The following is a 17,500-nucleotide window of genomic DNA, read 5'->3' on the forward strand; positions in this document are numbered from 1 at the left end:
TGTGTTCTGGTTGCAGATGTGAGCTGAAGTGTGTGTTCTGGTTGCAGATGTGAGCTGAAGTGTGTGTTCTGGTTGCAGATGTGAGCTGAAGTGTGTGTTCTGGTTGCAGGTGTGAGCTGAAGTGTGTGTTCTGGTTGCAGGTGTGAGCTGAAGTGTGTGTTCTGGTTGCAGGTGTGAGCTGAAGTGTGTGTTCTGGTTGCAGATGTGAGCTGAAGTGTGTGTTCTGGTTGCAGATGTGAGCTGAAGTGTGTGTTCTGGTGGCAGATGTGAGCTGAAGTGTGTGTTCTGGTTGCAGGTGTGAGCTGAAGTGTGTGTTCTGGTTGCAGATGTGAGCTGAAGTGTGTGTTCTGGTTGCAGATGTGAGCTGAAGTGTGTGTTCTGGTTGCAGATGTGAGCTGAAGTGTGTGTTCTGGTTGCAGGTGTGAGCTGAAGTGTGTGTTCTGGTTGCAGGTGTGAGCTGAAGTGTGTGTTCTGGTTGCAGGTGTGAGCTGAAGTGTGTGTTCTGGTTGCAGGTGTGAGCTGAAGTGTGTGTTCTGGTGGCAGATGTGAGCTGAAGTGTGTGTTCTGGTGGCAGATGTGAGCTGAAGTGTGTGTTCTGGTTGCAGATGTGAGCTGAAGTGTGTGTTCTGGTGGCAGATGTGAGCTGAAGTGTGTGTTCTGGTTGCAGATGTGAGCTGAAGTGTGTGTTCTGGTTGCAGGTGTGAGCTGAAGTGTGTGTTCTGGTTGCAGATGTGAGCTGAAGTGTGTGTTCTGGTTGCAGATGTGAGCTGAAGTGTGTGTTCTGGTTGCAGATGTGAGCTGAAGTGTGTGTTCTGGTGGCAGGTGTGAGCTGAAGTGTGTGTTCTGGTTGCAGATGTGAGCTGAAGTGTGTGTTCTGGTTGCAGGTGTGAGCTGAAGTGTGTGTTCTGGTTGCAGATGTGAGCTGAAGTGTGTGTTCTGGTTGCAGATGTGAGCTGAAGTGTGTGTTCTGGTTGCAGGTGTGAGCTGAAGTGTGTGTTCTGGTTGCAGGTGTGAGCTGAAGTGTGTGTTCTGGTTGCAGGTGTGAGCTGAAGTGTGTGTTCTGGTTGCAGGTGTGAGCTGAAGTGTGTGTTCTGGTGGCAGATGTGAGCTGAAGTGTGTGTTCTGGTGGCAGATGTGAGCTGAAGTGTGTGTTCTGGTTGCAGATGTGAGCTGAAGTGTGTGTTCTGGTGGCAGATGTGAGCTGAAGTGTGTGTTCTGGTTGCAGATGTGAGCTGAAGTGTGTGTTCTGGTTGCAGGTGTGAGCTGAAGTGTGTGTTCTGGTTGCAGATGTGAGCTGAAGTGTGTGTTCTGGTGGCAGATGTGAGCTGAAGTGTGTGTTCTGGTTGCAGATGTGAGCTGAAGTGTGTGTTCTGGTTGCAGGTGTGAGCTGAAGTGTGTGTTCTGGTTGCAGGTGTGAGCTGAAGTGTGTGTTCTGGTTGCAGATGTGAGCTGAAGTGTGTGTTCTGGTTGCAGGTGTGAGCTGAAGTGTGTGTTCTGGTTGCAGGTGTGAGCTGAAGTGTGTGTTCTGGTTGCAGGTGTGAGCTGAAGTGTGTGTTCTGGTGGCAGATGTGAGCTGAAGTGTGTGTTCTGGTTGCAGGTGTGAGCTGAAGTGTGTGTTCTGGTTGCAGGTGTGAGCTGAAGTGTGTGTTCTGGTTGCAGATGTGAGCTGAAGTGTGTGTTCTGGTGGCAGATGTGAGCTGAAGTGTGTGTTCTGGTGGCAGATGTGAGCTGAAGTGTGTGTTCTGGTTGCAGGTGTGAGCTGAAGTGTGTGTTCTGGTTGCAGATGTGAGCTGAAGTGTGTGTTCTGGTTGCAGGTGTGAGCTGAAGTGTGTGTTCTGGTTGCAGGTGTGAGCTGAAGTGTGTGTTCTGGTTGCAGATGTGAGCTGAAGTGTGTGTTCTGGTGGCAGATGTGAACTGAAGTGTGTGTTCTGGTTGCAGGTGTGAGCTGAAGTGTGTGTTCTGGTTGCAGGTGTGAGCTGAAGTGTGTGTTCTGGTTGCAGATGTGACTGAAGTGTGTGTTCTGGTTGCAGGTGTGAGCTGAAGTGTGTGTTCTGGTTGCAGGTGTGAGCTGAAGTGTGTGTTCTGGTTGCAGGTGTGAGCTGAAGTGTGTGTTCTGGTTGCAGGTGTGAGCTGAAGTGTGTGTTCTGGTTGCAGATGTGAGCTGAAGTGTGTGTTCTGGTTGCAGGTGTGAGCTGAAGTGTGTGTTCTGGTTGCAGATGTGAGCTGAAGTGTGTGTTCTGGTTGCAGGTGTGAGCTGAAGTGTGTGTTCTGGTTGCAGGTGTGAGCTGAAGTGTGTGTTCTGGTTGCAGGTGTGAGCTGAAGTGTGTGTTCTGGTTGCAGGTGTGAGCTGAAGTGTGTGTTCTGGTTGCAGATGTGAGCTGAAGTGTGTGTTCTGGTTGCAGGTGTGAGCTGAAGTGTGTGTTCTGGTTGCAGGTGTGAGCTGAAGTGTGTGTTCTGGTTGCAGATGTGAGCTGAAGTGTGTGTTCTGGTGGCAGATGTGAGCTGAAGTGTGTGTTCTGGTTGCAGGTGTGAGCTGAAGTGTGTGTTCTGGTTGCAGATGTGAGCTGAAGTGTGTGTTCTGGTTGCAGGTGTGAGCTGAAGTGTGTGTTCTGGTTGCAGGTGTGAGCTGAAGTGTGTGTTCTGGTTGCAGGTGTGAGCTGAAGTGTGTGTTCTGGTTGCAGGTGTGAGCTGAAGTGTGTGTTCTGGTTGCAGATGTGAGCTGAAGTGTGTGTTCTGGTTGCAGGTGTGAGCTGAAGTGTGTGTTCTGGTTGCAGGTGTGAGCTGAAGTGTGTGTTCTGGTTGCAGATGTGAGCTGAAGTGTGTGTTCTGGTTGCAGGTGTGAGCTGAAGTGTGTGTTCTGGTTGCAGGTGTGAGCTGAAGTGTGTGTTCTGGTTGCAGGTGTGAGCTGAAGTGTGTGTTCTGGTTGCAGATGTGAGCTGAAGTGTGTGTTCTGGTTGCAGATGTGAGCTGAAGTGTGTGTTCTGGTTGCAGGTGTGAGCTGAAGTGTGTGTTCTGGTTGCAGGTGTGAGCTGAAGTGTGTGTTCTGGTTGCAGGTGTGAGCTGAAGTGTGTGTTCTGGTTGCAGGTGTGAGCTGAAGTGTGTGTTCTGGTTGCAGGTGTGAGCTGAAGTGTGTGTTCTGGTTGCAGGTGTGAGCTGAAGTGTGTGTTCTGGTTGCAGGTGTGAGCTGAAGTGTGTGTTCTGGTGGCAGATGTGAGCTGAAGTGTGTGTTCTGGTTGCAGATGTGAGCTGAAGTGTGTGTTCTGGTTGCAGATGTGAGCTGAAGTGTGTGTTCTGGTTGCAGATGTGAGCTGAAGTGTGTGTTCTGGTTGCAGATGTGAGCTGAAGTGTGTGTTCTGGTTGCAGATGTGAGCTGAAGTGTGTGTTCTGGTTGCAGGTGTGAGCTGAAGTGTGTGTTCTGGTTGCAGGTGTGAGCTGAAGTGTGTGTTCTGGTTGCAGGTGTGAGCTGAAGTGTGTGTTCTGGTTGCAGATGTGAGCTGAAGTGTGTGTTCTGGTTGCAGATGTGAGCTGAAGTGTGTGTTCTGGTTGCAGATGTGAGCTGAAGTGTGTGTTCTGGTTGCAGGTGTGAGCTGAAGTGTGTGTTCTGGTTGCAGATGTGAGCTGAAGTGTGTGTTCTGGTTGCAGATGTGAGCTGAAGTGTGTGTTCTGGTTGCAGATGTGAGCTGAAGTGTGTGTTCTGGTTGCAGGTGTGAGCTGAAGTGTGTGTTCTGGTTGCAGGTGTGAGCTGAAGTGTGTGTTCTGGTTGCAGGTGTGAGCTGAAGTGTGTGTTCTGGTTGCAGGTGTGAGCTGAAGTGTGTGTTCTGGTGGCAGATGTGAGCTGAAGTGTGTGTTCTGGTGGCAGATGTGAGCTGAAGTGTGTGTTCTGGTTGCAGATGTGAGCTGAAGTGTGTGTTCTGGTGGCAGATGTGAGCTGAAGTGTGTGTTCTGGTTGCAGATGTGAGCTGAAGTGTGTGTTCTGGTTGCAGGTGTGAGCTGAAGTGTGTGTTCTGGTTGCAGATGTGAGCTGAAGTGTGTGTTCTGGTTGCAGATGTGAGCTGAAGTGTGTGTTCTGGTTGCAGATGTGAGCTGAAGTGTGTGTTCTGGTGGCAGGTGTGAGCTGAAGTGTGTGTTCTGGTTGCAGATGTGAGCTGAAGTGTGTGTTCTGGTTGCAGGTGTGAGCTGAAGTGTGTGTTCTGGTTGCAGATGTGAGCTGAAGTGTGTGTTCTGGTTGCAGATGTGAGCTGAAGTGTGTGTTCTGGTTGCAGGTGTGAGCTGAAGTGTGTGTTCTGGTTGCAGGTGTGAGCTGAAGTGTGTGTTCTGGTTGCAGGTGTGAGCTGAAGTGTGTGTTCTGGTTGCAGGTGTGAGCTGAAGTGTGTGTTCTGGTGGCAGATGTGAGCTGAAGTGTGTGTTCTGGTGGCAGATGTGAGCTGAAGTGTGTGTTCTGGTTGCAGATGTGAGCTGAAGTGTGTGTTCTGGTGGCAGATGTGAGCTGAAGTGTGTGTTCTGGTTGCAGATGTGAGCTGAAGTGTGTGTTCTGGTTGCAGGTGTGAGCTGAAGTGTGTGTTCTGGTTGCAGATGTGAGCTGAAGTGTGTGTTCTGGTGGCAGATGTGAGCTGAAGTGTGTGTTCTGGTTGCAGATGTGAGCTGAAGTGTGTGTTCTGGTTGCAGGTGTGAGCTGAAGTGTGTGTTCTGGTTGCAGGTGTGAGCTGAAGTGTGTGTTCTGGTTGCAGATGTGAGCTGAAGTGTGTGTTCTGGTTGCAGGTGTGAGCTGAAGTGTGTGTTCTGGTTGCAGGTGTGAGCTGAAGTGTGTGTTCTGGTTGCAGGTGTGAGCTGAAGTGTGTGTTCTGGTGGCAGATGTGAGCTGAAGTGTGTGTTCTGGTTGCAGGTGTGAGCTGAAGTGTGTGTTCTGGTTGCAGGTGTGAGCTGAAGTGTGTGTTCTGGTTGCAGATGTGAGCTGAAGTGTGTGTTCTGGTGGCAGATGTGAGCTGAAGTGTGTGTTCTGGTGGCAGATGTGAGCTGAAGTGTGTGTTCTGGTTGCAGGTGTGAGCTGAAGTGTGTGTTCTGGTTGCAGATGTGAGCTGAAGTGTGTGTTCTGGTTGCAGGTGTGAGCTGAAGTGTGTGTTCTGGTTGCAGGTGTGAGCTGAAGTGTGTGTTCTGGTTGCAGATGTGAGCTGAAGTGTGTGTTCTGGTGGCAGATGTGAACTGAAGTGTGTGTTCTGGTTGCAGGTGTGAGCTGAAGTGTGTGTTCTGGTTGCAGGTGTGAGCTGAAGTGTGTGTTCTGGTTGCAGATGTGACTGAAGTGTGTGTTCTGGTTGCAGGTGTGAGCTGAAGTGTGTGTTCTGGTTGCAGGTGTGAGCTGAAGTGTGTGTTCTGGTTGCAGGTGTGAGCTGAAGTGTGTGTTCTGGTTGCAGGTGTGAGCTGAAGTGTGTGTTCTGGTTGCAGATGTGAGCTGAAGTGTGTGTTCTGGTTGCAGGTGTGAGCTGAAGTGTGTGTTCTGGTTGCAGATGTGAGCTGAAGTGTGTGTTCTGGTTGCAGGTGTGAGCTGAAGTGTGTGTTCTGGTTGCAGGTGTGAGCTGAAGTGTGTGTTCTGGTTGCAGGTGTGAGCTGAAGTGTGTGTTCTGGTTGCAGGTGTGAGCTGAAGTGTGTGTTCTGGTTGCAGATGTGAGCTGAAGTGTGTGTTCTGGTTGCAGGTGTGAGCTGAAGTGTGTGTTCTGGTTGCAGGTGTGAGCTGAAGTGTGTGTTCTGGTTGCAGATGTGAGCTGAAGTGTGTGTTCTGGTGGCAGATGTGAGCTGAAGTGTGTGTTCTGGTTGCAGGTGTGAGCTGAAGTGTGTGTTCTGGTTGCAGATGTGAGCTGAAGTGTGTGTTCTGGTTGCAGGTGTGAGCTGAAGTGTGTGTTCTGGTTGCAGGTGTGAGCTGAAGTGTGTGTTCTGGTTGCAGGTGTGAGCTGAAGTGTGTGTTCTGGTTGCAGGTGTGAGCTGAAGTGTGTGTTCTGGTTGCAGATGTGAGCTGAAGTGTGTGTTCTGGTTGCAGGTGTGAGCTGAAGTGTGTGTTCTGGTTGCAGGTGTGAGCTGAAGTGTGTGTTCTGGTTGCAGATGTGAGCTGAAGTGTGTGTTCTGGTTGCAGGTGTGAGCTGAAGTGTGTGTTCTGGTTGCAGGTGTGAGCTGAAGTGTGTGTTCTGGTTGCAGGTGTGAGCTGAAGTGTGTGTTCTGGTTGCAGATGTGAGCTGAAGTGTGTGTTCTGGTTGCAGATGTGAGCTGAAGTGTGTGTTCTGGTTGCAGGTGTGAGCTGAAGTGTGTGTTCTGGTTGCAGGTGTGAGCTGAAGTGTGTGTTCTGGTTGCAGGTGTGAGCTGAAGTGTGTGTTCTGGTTGCAGGTGTGAGCTGAAGTGTGTGTTCTGGTTGCAGGTGTGAGCTGAAGTGTGTGTTCTGGTTGCAGGTGTGAGCTGAAGTGTGTGTTCTGGTTGCAGGTGTGAGCTGAAGTGTGTGTTCTGGTGGCAGGTGTGAGCTGCAGCCTCGGCCGAGCCGTATCCCGGTGCGGAGGGACGTTCGGTCCGCGGTCGCCCCGCTCACGGGCCTCGAGACGCACAGCATGAGTGTGTGGAAGATGATCAAACCCGACATCAAGACGCAGCTGGCGGGTCAGAGCTTTAACTAACCCTGTGCAGCGTCATATTTAATAAGCCCATAATGCTCAGCATGAAGAAACACAAACTCCTCCTGTCGTCCGATCGACACCTTAGCACGTAAAAGTCTTTTAATGTACAGGTGAGACTGGAGAAATGAGAATATGGTGCATTTATTTCAGTAATTCAACTTAAAAGGTGAAACTAATATATTATATAGACTCATTACATGCAAAGTGATATATTTCAAACATGTATTTGTTATAATTTTGATGATTATGGCTCATAGTTTATGAAAACCTTTTTTCCAGTTTCACCTGTACAGTAATTTTACAAACGTCCACCTTCAGCTCGTGTCTTTACTGATATTTATCTAGGAAACTTAAGAATAACATATAATGATTTTGTTAGTAATATTTTTAATTACTTAATATCCTCATGACTTATCCTCCTTTGACCCATGCGTGTGTCGGGCTTCACAGGATTAAACCTCGTGTTCTTCCGTCCAACATGCATTCCCTGCTGATTATTTGTTGCTTGTGATTTGAATATTAAAGGAGAACTCCGGTCAATTTTAACATTGAGCTCAATTTTTAGTAAATTTGGAGTGCTGTCAATACAGAGAACAACGACAAAAATCGGTGTTGCCTACACTGTGTTATCCTATTTTTAAAATTTGCACCCTATTGACTTGAATGGGGCAAGTTTTAAACCTGCTTTTATCCTCTTAACATCCTTGATGTGTCACTACAAGTGCCCAGCCATGTTGAGTGATTCCTTAAGAGTGAACACGAGTGAATCTGACTGCAGTAGATGTGAAAGATATTAATAAAAATGATGTTATATCAGCCAGCGCACAGACCTGTATTTAGTTCCTGTTTTCGGTGGAAGTCCAAAGTAGTCGATTGTCGAGTTCACGCGCGTGATCATAGTAACTAAACCTATGCGCGTGAACTCGACAATCGACTACTTTGGACTTCCACCGAAAACAGGAACTAAATACAGGTATGTGCGCTGGCTGATATAACATCATTTTTATTAATATCTTTCACATCTACTGCAGTCAGATTCACTCGTGTTCACTCTTAAGGAATCACTCAACATGGCTGGGCACTTGTAATGACACATCAAATATGTTAAGAGGATAAAAGCAGGTTTAAAACTTGCCCCATTCAAGTCAATAGGGTGCAAATTTTAAAAATAGGATAACACGGTGTAGGCAACACCGATTTTTGTCGTTGTTCTCTGTATTGACAGCTCTCCAAATTTACTAAAAATTGAGCTCAATGTTAAAATTGACCGGAGTTCTCCTTTAATGTATCCGTGTAACTCTGTTTGTAGGGGTGTCTGGGAAAGACGGTTCATTGCGTCTGGCCACCAAATCTCTGCTGAAGAGCTCTGGAGACGCTAGAGATAAACACACAAACAGGTAACACACACACACACACACACACTAGTTCTCAGGCTCGACTAGAACAGGTTTTCCTGCTTGAATGTTGATTATTCTCCTCATATTCTCCATTGTTGCGGCTCCTCTCTTCCCAGTCTGTCAGTAACGCTCTGTTTACTTCCTGTCTCTATGAAGCCCCGCCTTCTGAAAAGCACACTGTACTCTGATTGGCCGGCTGGAGCAGTGTGTTGTGATTGGTCATTAAGTCATTTAATACTTAAAAAGCCTTTCATCTCAACAGATCTTTGCCGACCTGAGGATCATCCGCCTCTACAGAAGCTCCTCCTCTTTAACGGTCACTGACATGTGGTGCTTTCCCAGCATGCAGCAGTGCTGCGGCTGTTTTAACCGTCCATAAACACAAACACTAAAACAACAACACAATGTGCACATGTGTTGTGTTTCTAAGGAAACCCTTTTTAAGTGTGTGTGTGTGGCTTCGTTTTGTAATTGAAAAATGATGTGGCAGATTTTATTTTGCATAGGAGTGTGTGGCTTATCACGGTTCAGAAGCTCAGTGTGAAATACTGAGAATTAAACGCATTTCTCTGTGAACTCTAGAAAGCAATAAACATGAATGTGTATTTACGAAAGAAATGCAGACTTCGTTATTCACATCAAGAAAACACACACACACACACATCCACACTTTGACAATTTATTCCCATGATTTCCATACAAAACGCAGATTTACAGCTGGACCATCCTCCGGTTCTCCGCTCGCCGAGGCCTTTCCCTGCAAGAGCACACGTCAGTCTCCATCAGACATGAGCAGGTGTGTGTGTGTGTGTGTGTGTGTGTGCGCACGCTCACCTCTCAGGCTCACTCCAGTTTCTTCGGGTTGTTCACCGCCACATAGTGATACAGGACCACCAGCAGGAACAGAGAAACGCCCAGCATGTTGGCGAATATGGCCAGCTGTACGTCAGTCACCATCACGCTGAACACAACATGTTTACTGAGACCGGCCTCGCACACACACCACTGCTGTACTACGGTATTACCTTCATTACAGCCTCTATAAAAGCATGTTATTTTTATGATAGCACAATAGAGATGCCAACTTTTACCACAAGTCATTTTTCCCTTTCATTTCTCCCCCAAAAATAAAAATAAATCAGCTAAGAGGTGAATCATAACACTACAAACTTATATATGTGAAAATCCAGACTTAGTGAGGGAAAGAACTACAATCCCATGAAGCATCGCGAACGACAATCAAATTAGGAATGGTGTATAAATATAAAACTACTGTTAATTATATCTATAGAAGCCATATTTGTTACGTTTATTGCTAAAATGTTCACATACATACAAATATCTAAGTATTTTGAGAGCGTAGGGAGATTCAAATGCGTTATGGGAGTGGGCGGGGCTATTTCTTCCGACTCTCTGATTGGTGTGATTTGCTGTACAGCATCATGGGTAATGTAGTTTTTCCACAGGGAATTCTGCTAAATACGATTATTTATAAACAAACAAGCTGAATATGTCTTTAGCAGAAACAAATACCATCGATTAACAAAATGAAGGGAGTTACTACTTGAACTTGACTGCTAAACACTAGTATAACTATGAAGGAAAAAAATTATAATTTTAAACAAAAGATTGCACCCGCATGTACGTTATAGTGCAATTCAGATACCAAGGTGCTGAAAGATTACACACTGATTAATAATGATAATTAAATGGTATTTTAAGGCGTTTAAAAAAGACATCGCATGATTATTTTACTGAAGTGCAACACACAACATGACCGTCATATTATGATCAAGCGACATGAGAATCATCAAAGATCAAAAATGCTGCTCGTGTAATTGATGCTTATTATAGTTTAACATATTATAGTTTAATCTACTGTATTACTCACATTTATTGTGTTGTCTGTGTGATGTTTATGATGAATCAATCTGCCCGCAGCTCGAAAGTTCCTGCGCCGCTGAATTCCGGGATTGAGACACGTCACGTACATACGGGTCTCTGAAGACGTCACATCCTGAATAAATCACGGACAATTCGATTTCTTTATCTCTTTTTTTTGCAGTTATCAATCTAATTATGGAATGAATGTTTGTGTTTTTTTATCAAATAGAAAAAAGGTAAAATAATTGTACATTTTAAAACGTACAATTGAGCGAGTGTTCGGAGTGTTTCTCCTCCTGACCGTTAGAGGCGCTGACGAGATTCCAGACGCTCGAGTAGGCGCGAGTTCAAATATTCAAACTGGAGGCTTTACACAACAAAAACATCTTCAAAACAACAGATTAAACATATAAACATCACTCCTTCATACATCAAGATACATATAACATATGTAAGTAACAATTGCTCCTTATAAATTGTAGCGCTGGGATGTCAGAGTTGACATTATTTTGCGTTTTGTTCATCTGAATAGTGGATACTTATACTTTAATATGTTGGATTGGATAGGATATATATGTATATATATATATATATATATTCAAAGTACGTTACACAGAAAGGAATCAAAATAATACAAAAATTAAAGCAAGGCAAATTAAAACAGTTATAAAATGGATTAAAAGTGTAAAAAGATGATACATGGATAAACTTCTCATCTGTCAAAACACCGGTGTATAATCATATTTTTCACAACTCCCAGTTTTACTCTGAGATTTTGTCTGTGGTGTTCTTTATACACACATACACACACTAACATATTCAACAACATTTATATTTATATATATATATATGTATGCAGTTTTCATCGAGGTCTGGTGTGTTACTGAAGTGTGTGTCTCTGAAGGTCATGGGTGTTTCTGAGCTCTGGTCGATCCTGGACCCGGTCCGGCAGTGTGTGCCGCTCTACAGTCTGTCAGGGAAAACCCTCGCCGTGGATCTCAGCCTGTGGGTCTGTGAGGCCCAGCACGTGCAGGGCATGATGGGAAAAGTCACAAAGCCGCATCTCAGGCGAGTCTATTAGAACTGCACAATAAACACACCGGATACGATTCATCGATTATTTTATGCGCAGTTTGTCAGTGACGAACGGCAGAGCGGTAGAACACACACACACACACACACACACACACACACACACACACACACACACACACACACTCCATCTGAACACCAGAGGGACACACACACACACACACACACACTCCATCTGAACACCAGAGGGACACACACACACACACACACACACACACACACACACACACACTCCATCTGAACACCAGAGGGACACACACACACACACACACACACACACACACTCCATCTGAACACCAGAGGGACACACACACACACACACGCACGCGCACACTCCATCTGAACACCAGAGGGACACACACACACACACACACACGCACGCACACACTCCATCTGAACACCAGAGGGACACACGCACATACACACACATACACACACTCCATCTGAACACCAGAGGGACACACACACACACTCTATCGGAACACCAGAGGGACACACACACACACCCCATCTGAACACCAGAGACACACACACACACACACACACCCCATCTGAACACCAGAGGGTCACACACACACACACACCCCATCTGAACACCAGAGGGACACACACACACACACACCCCATCTGAACACCAGAGGGTCACACACACACACCCCATCTGAACACCAGAGGGACACACACACACACACCCCATCTGAACACCAGAGGGACACACACACACACCCCATCTGAACACCAGAGACACACACAGACACACACCCCATCTGAACACCAGAGGGTCACACGCACACACACACACCCCATCTGAACACCAGAGGGTCACACGCACACACACACACCCCATCTGAACACCAGAGGGTCACACACACACACACACACACCCCAACTGAACACCAGAGGGTCACACACACACACACACACCCCATCTGAACACCAGAGACACACACACACACACACACACACACCCCATCTGAACACCAGAGGGACACACACACACACACACACACACCCCATCCCATCTGAACACCAGAGACACACACACACACACACACACCCCATCTGAACACCAGAGGGACACACACACACACACACCCCATCTGAACACCAGAGGGTCACACACACACACACACACACCCCATCTGAACACCAGAGGGACACACACACCCCATCTGAACACCAGAGGGACACACACACACACCCCATCTGAACACCAGAGACACACACCCCATCTGAACACCAGAGGGTCACACGCACACACACACACCCCATCTGAACACCAGAGGGTCACACACACACACACACACCCCAACTGAACACCAGAGGGTCACACACACACACACACCCCATCTGAACACCAGAGACACACACACACACACACACTCTCCATCTGAACACCAGAGGGACACACACACACCCCATCTGAACACCAGAGGGTCACACACACACACACACGCACGCGCACACTCCATCTGAACACCAGAGGGACACACACACACACACACACACGCACGCACACACTCCATCTGAACACCAGAGGGACACACGCACATACACACACATACACACACTCCATCTGAACACCAGAGGGACACACACACACACTCTATCGGAACACCAGAGGGACACACACACACACCCCATCTGAACACCAGAGACACACACACACACACACACACCCCATCTGAACACCAGAGGGTCACACACACACACACACCCCATCTGAACACCAGAGGGACACACACACACACACACCCCATCTGAACACCAGAGGGTCACACACACACACCCCATCTGAACACCAGAGGGACACACACACACACACCCCATCTGAACACCAGAGGGACACACACACACACCCCATCTGAACACCAGAGACACACACAGACACACACCCCATCTGAACACCAGAGGGTCACACGCACACACACACACCCCATCTGAACACCAGAGGGTCACACGCACACACACACACCCCATCTGAACACCAGAGGGTCACACACACACACACACACACCCCAACTGAACACCAGAGGGTCACACACACACACACACACCCCATCTGAACACCAGAGACACACACACACACACACACACACACCCCATCTGAACACCAGAGGGACACACACACACACACACACACACCCCATCCCATCTGAACACCAGAGACACACACACACACACACACACCCCATCTGAACACCAGAGGGACACACACACACACACACCCCATCTGAACACCAGAGGGTCACACACACACACACACACACCCCATCTGAACACCAGAGGGACACACACACCCCATCTGAACACCAGAGGGACACACACACACACCCCATCTGAACACCAGAGACACACACCCCATCTGAACACCAGAGGGTCACACGCACACACACACACCCCATCTGAACACCAGAGGGTCACACACACACACACACACCCCAACTGAACACCAGAGGGTCACACACACACACACACCCCATCTGAACACCAGAGACACACACACACACACACACTCTCCATCTGAACACCAGAGGGACACACACACACCCCATCTGAACACCAGAGGGTCACACACACACACACACCCCATCTGAACACCAGAGACACACACACACACACACCCCATCTGAACACCAGAGACACACGCACGCACACACTCCATCTGAACACCAGAGGGTCACACACACACACACACACCCCCCATCTGAACACCAGAGACACACGCACGCACACACTCCATCTGAACACCAGAGGGTCACACGCACACACACACACACACACACACACTCCATCTGAACACCAGAGGGTCACACGCACACACACACACACTCCATCTGGCCGATCATCACTGACGAGCTGCGCATAACTAATAATCTCAGCACATTAATGCGATTTCTTAATCTCGATAAGCCAACTCGATTTAAATGCGATTACATGGAAATTGTGATTAATCGTGCAGCCCTAGCATCTAAGTGGCTTGATTTCAGTCGCTCACATGATGACGTGTGTGTGTGTGTGTGTCGTGTGTGTGTGACGTACAGGAACCTGTTCTTCCGCGTGTCTTCGCTCACTCTGATGGGTGTGAAGCTGGTGTTCGTGATGGAGGGAGAAGCTCCCAGAATCAAAGCCGAGACCATGAGCAAACGCACCGAGATGAGGTTCGGCGTCAGGAAACCAGCAGCTGCCAAACACACCAGCAGAGGGCGATTCAAGGCCGTTCTCAGAGAGGTGTGTGTGCGTGTGTGTGCGCTTATTCAGATGATCAAAGTCACTTCGTCGGGTGTCACCTTTCTTGCAGTGTGTAGTAGAGTTTGTGAATGTAAAAGCTCTGCTAAGTTATCGTCTCCTAAAAGCAAGAAGTGATTCTGATCTGCTGAAACGAGTCCGTAATTCCAGTCTCACATGTAGCTAATTTGCATAATCCCCACCTCTGGTGTGTTGATTGGCTGATCAGCGTCTCTAAGCCCCGCCCTCAAACACTGAGTGTATCTGAGACTGGAAGAGTTTGGTTCGTGTCGAGAAGACGCTGTTTTCTGAGATTGAGACGGTAAAACCCACGCCATCCTTACTGTCCGTATCACTGTGATCAAGAGCTGAGATCCAGATATGATAATGACCAATCACAGCAGAGCAGCTCTCAAAGAGGCGGAGCTTAGAGAGACTGAATCTGACCAATCACAGTACAGCAGCTCCCAAAGAGGCGGAGCTTAGAGATACTGAATCTCCGAACTAAGTGTTTCAGAGACTGAGAGAAAACAGTTTTTAACCTTTGATGCGTGTAAATCTAGAAGACCTTCAAAACTAAATTAGAAACCTTTAAAATGTTTGTTTATAATTTTTACCATTCAAATATGATAATGATTGAGCGTTTGGTTTTTCGACCAATCACAGCAGACTGAGCCGTCTGACCAATCAGAGAGCAGAGCAGCTCTCAGAGAGGCGGGGCTTAGAGAGACTGAGGGTACGTTTACACGACAACGATACGCTTAAAACTGGGAAGTTTTTCCTTTGAGTATCCGGCGCACAGACGACATCATTGTCAAAACGATCCCCATTCACACGGATCCGTGAAAAAACAACTAAAATCGCTGTATTCTGCGGCCAGGCCAGTAGATGGCGATGAAACTCTATAGACTGAGCACGTAATACGCATGTGTGCATCTTCAGAGATTCACGTTCTTGTTTTTTACACGAAGACCGTTTTCAAAAACTTGCACTTTTAAACCAGTTTTCAAAAGTTTGTTTTCAGGCGCCAAAAACGACGTTGTTAACGGCAAAACGCATTAAAAGTAGGCCTGTCAAAAGATTAATCGTGATTAATCGCATCCAAAATAAAAGTTTGTGTTTACATAATATATATGTGTTTACTGTGTATAATTATTATGTATAAATACACACACATTCATGTACATATTTAAGAAATAATTGCATTTATATACTGTATAAACATTTATATTATTTATATTATATATAAATATTTTATATATAAATATAACCAATTTCTCTTAAATATATTCATGATTGTGTGTTTTTTATATATATATAAATTATTATACACAGTAAACACACATATATTATGTAAACACAAACTTTTATTTTGGATGCGATTAATCACGATTAATCTTTTGACAGCCCTAATTAAAAGTCGTACATTTTTAGTTGAAAATGGTGTGGTGTAAACAGCCCCTGAGTCTCCGGACGAAGCGTTTCAGAGACACTGAGAGAAAAGAAACAAAGGAGATTATGAGAGAATTCATGTTTTTTGATCTTGGATGCGTGTGAACCTGTTGAGACGCCAAAACAACATTAAGAAGCTTTAAAACTGGGCGATTTCCCCCCGGATCCTGCCTTCTCCCAGTGTGCGCAGCTGCTGGACTGCCTGGGCGTGCCGTGGGTGACGGCGGCGGGGGAAGCCGAGGCCATGTGTGCGTTCCTGGACTCGCGCGGCGCGGTGGACGGGTGCATCACCAACGACGGCGACGCCTTTCTGTACGGCGCCCGCACCGTGTACAGGAACTTCAACATGAGCACGAAGGTCCAGTCTATACACAATCCACACACACTCATCTCATGTGTGTTTAACCGTGTTGTGTGTGACTCATTACAAGTAACTTGAGGTGCGTAATCAGATTACTTTTCAAGTAACTAGTAAAGTAACACACTACTTTTTCAATTTACAACAAAATATCTAAAAACAAAAGTTACTTTTTCAAAAAAAAAAATTACTGACAGCTCTCCTGTCCTCATGTTGAGAGAAATAAAGTGTGTGTGTGTGTGTGTGCAACATTTTAGCATGCAAGCAGTTTCCTGAAACACTCCTGTGTGTGTGTGTGTGTGTGTGTGTGAGTGAGAGTGTGTGCGTGTGCGCGTGTTTGTGTGTTTGTGTGTGTGTGTGTGTGTGTTTAAATTTAATTTGAATGTTAGAATTTGACATAAAAGCTGATGCATACCTCTAAATACGTTTAGAAATAATTTCCATATTTAGGTGAAAATGCCCCTGTAAATCAATTTAAGGTGGAAAATATTGCCCTTAATAAAAACATTTATTTCAATAATATGTTAAATATGAATATCTTCGTGAGTCTGTGGTCAACAACAGGCCTAAACCAGCCTTGGTACCAGTACAAAATCAGTAAAATATCATCTAATTATTATCAACAAAACTTTGAAAATATCGAGACATATTTTTGTCAATATTGCGCACCCCCAATGTACGGTATTCATGTTGATTTCTTCAGGTCTTAAAAAGCCTTAAATTTGACTTGTGCAGGAACCCTGGAGTCTGGACACACACACTGTTGCATTATTGTCCTGTTATCGCGCTCTGTGTTGTATAAAGCGCTGTATGAATATTAATAACGCTGTTGATCTGTCCCGCAGGATCCGCAGGTCGACTGCTATCGGATGTCCAGCGTTCGGGACGAGCTCGGCCTGTGCCGGGAGACGCTCGTGGGTCTGGCCGTCTTCCTGGGGTGCGACTACATCCCGAAGGTACAGCCGGCCGAACCGAGCAGAACAACCTGTGCACGGATGAAGCTCTGTGTGTGTGTGTGTGTGTGTGTGTGTGTGTGTGTGTGTGTGTGTGTGTGTGTGTGTGTGCGACTACATCCCGAAGGTACAGCCGGCCGAACCGAGCAGAACAAGACTCCTGTGCAGTGCTGAAGCTCTGAGTGTGTGTGTGTGTGTGTGTGTGTGTGTGTGTGTGTGTGTGTGTGTGTGTGTGTGTGTGTGTGTGTGTGTGTGTGTGTGTGCGACTACATCCCGAAGGTACAGCCGGCCGAACCGAGCAGAACAAGACTCCTGTGCAGTGCTGAAGCTCTGAGTGTGTGTGTGTGTGTGTGTGTGTGTGTGTGTGTGTGTGTGTGTGTGTGTGTGTGTGTGTGTGTGTGTGTGTGTGTGTGTGTGTGCGACTACATCCCGAAGGTACAGCCGGCCGAACCGAGCAGAACAACCTGTGCACGGATGAAGCTCTGT

General features: G+C 46.8%; 4 protein-coding genes across 8 annotated transcripts in view; 2 read left to right on the top strand and 2 right to left on the bottom strand.

Moving 5' to 3' along the window:
- agbl5 (AGBL carboxypeptidase 5) overlaps window positions 1-8,653 on the top strand; it is a 30,470-nt gene extending 21,817 nt beyond the window's left edge. For all 4 annotated transcript variants that reach the window (XM_079623906.1, XM_079623907.1, XM_079623905.1 and 1 more), the window contains exons 14-16: window positions 6,494-6,633; window positions 7,960-8,047; window positions 8,310-8,653. In XM_079623906.1, the coding sequence (XP_079480032.1) occupies window positions 6,494-6,633; window positions 7,960-8,047; window positions 8,310-8,325 (244 nt within the window). In that variant the 3' untranslated portion in view covers window positions 8,326-8,653. The remainder of the gene's footprint in view (window positions 1-6,493; window positions 6,634-7,959; window positions 8,048-8,309) is intronic.
- Window positions 1-17,500, bottom strand: part of mrps10 (mitochondrial ribosomal protein S10) — a 103,135-nt gene that overhangs the window by 59,014 nt on the left and 26,621 nt on the right. The window lies entirely within an intron of this gene.
- Window positions 8,713-9,008, bottom strand: ost4 (oligosaccharyltransferase complex subunit 4 (non-catalytic)). Its single transcript, XM_079623939.1, has 2 exons — window positions 8,882-9,008; window positions 8,713-8,804 (listed from the first exon to the last, which is right to left on the bottom strand). The coding sequence occupies exon 1, from the start codon at window positions 9,002-9,004 to the stop codon at window positions 8,891-8,893; it is 114 nt and encodes a 37-aa protein (XP_079480065.1). The 5' UTR covers window positions 9,005-9,008; the 3' UTR covers window positions 8,713-8,804; window positions 8,882-8,890.
- gen1 (GEN1 Holliday junction 5' flap endonuclease) overlaps window positions 10,118-17,500 on the top strand; it is a 13,970-nt gene continuing 6,587 nt past the window's right edge. Inside the window, exons 1-5 of one of the 2 annotated variants that reach the window (XM_079623910.1) lie at window positions 10,118-10,382; window positions 10,836-10,999; window positions 14,068-14,254; window positions 15,885-16,061; window positions 16,907-17,017. In XM_079623910.1, the coding sequence (XP_079480036.1) occupies window positions 10,839-10,999; window positions 14,068-14,254; window positions 15,885-16,061; window positions 16,907-17,017 (636 nt within the window). In that variant the 5' untranslated portion in view covers window positions 10,118-10,382; window positions 10,836-10,838. The remainder of the gene's footprint in view (window positions 10,383-10,835; window positions 11,000-14,067; window positions 14,255-15,884; window positions 16,062-16,906; window positions 17,018-17,500) is intronic. The other variant, XM_079623911.1, reaches the window with a different exon arrangement.

This window comes from Phoxinus phoxinus, assembly GCF_949152265.1.
Source record: "Phoxinus phoxinus genome assembly, chromosome: 9".
Classification (NCBI taxonomy): domain Eukaryota; kingdom Metazoa; phylum Chordata; class Actinopteri; order Cypriniformes; family Leuciscidae; genus Phoxinus; species Phoxinus phoxinus.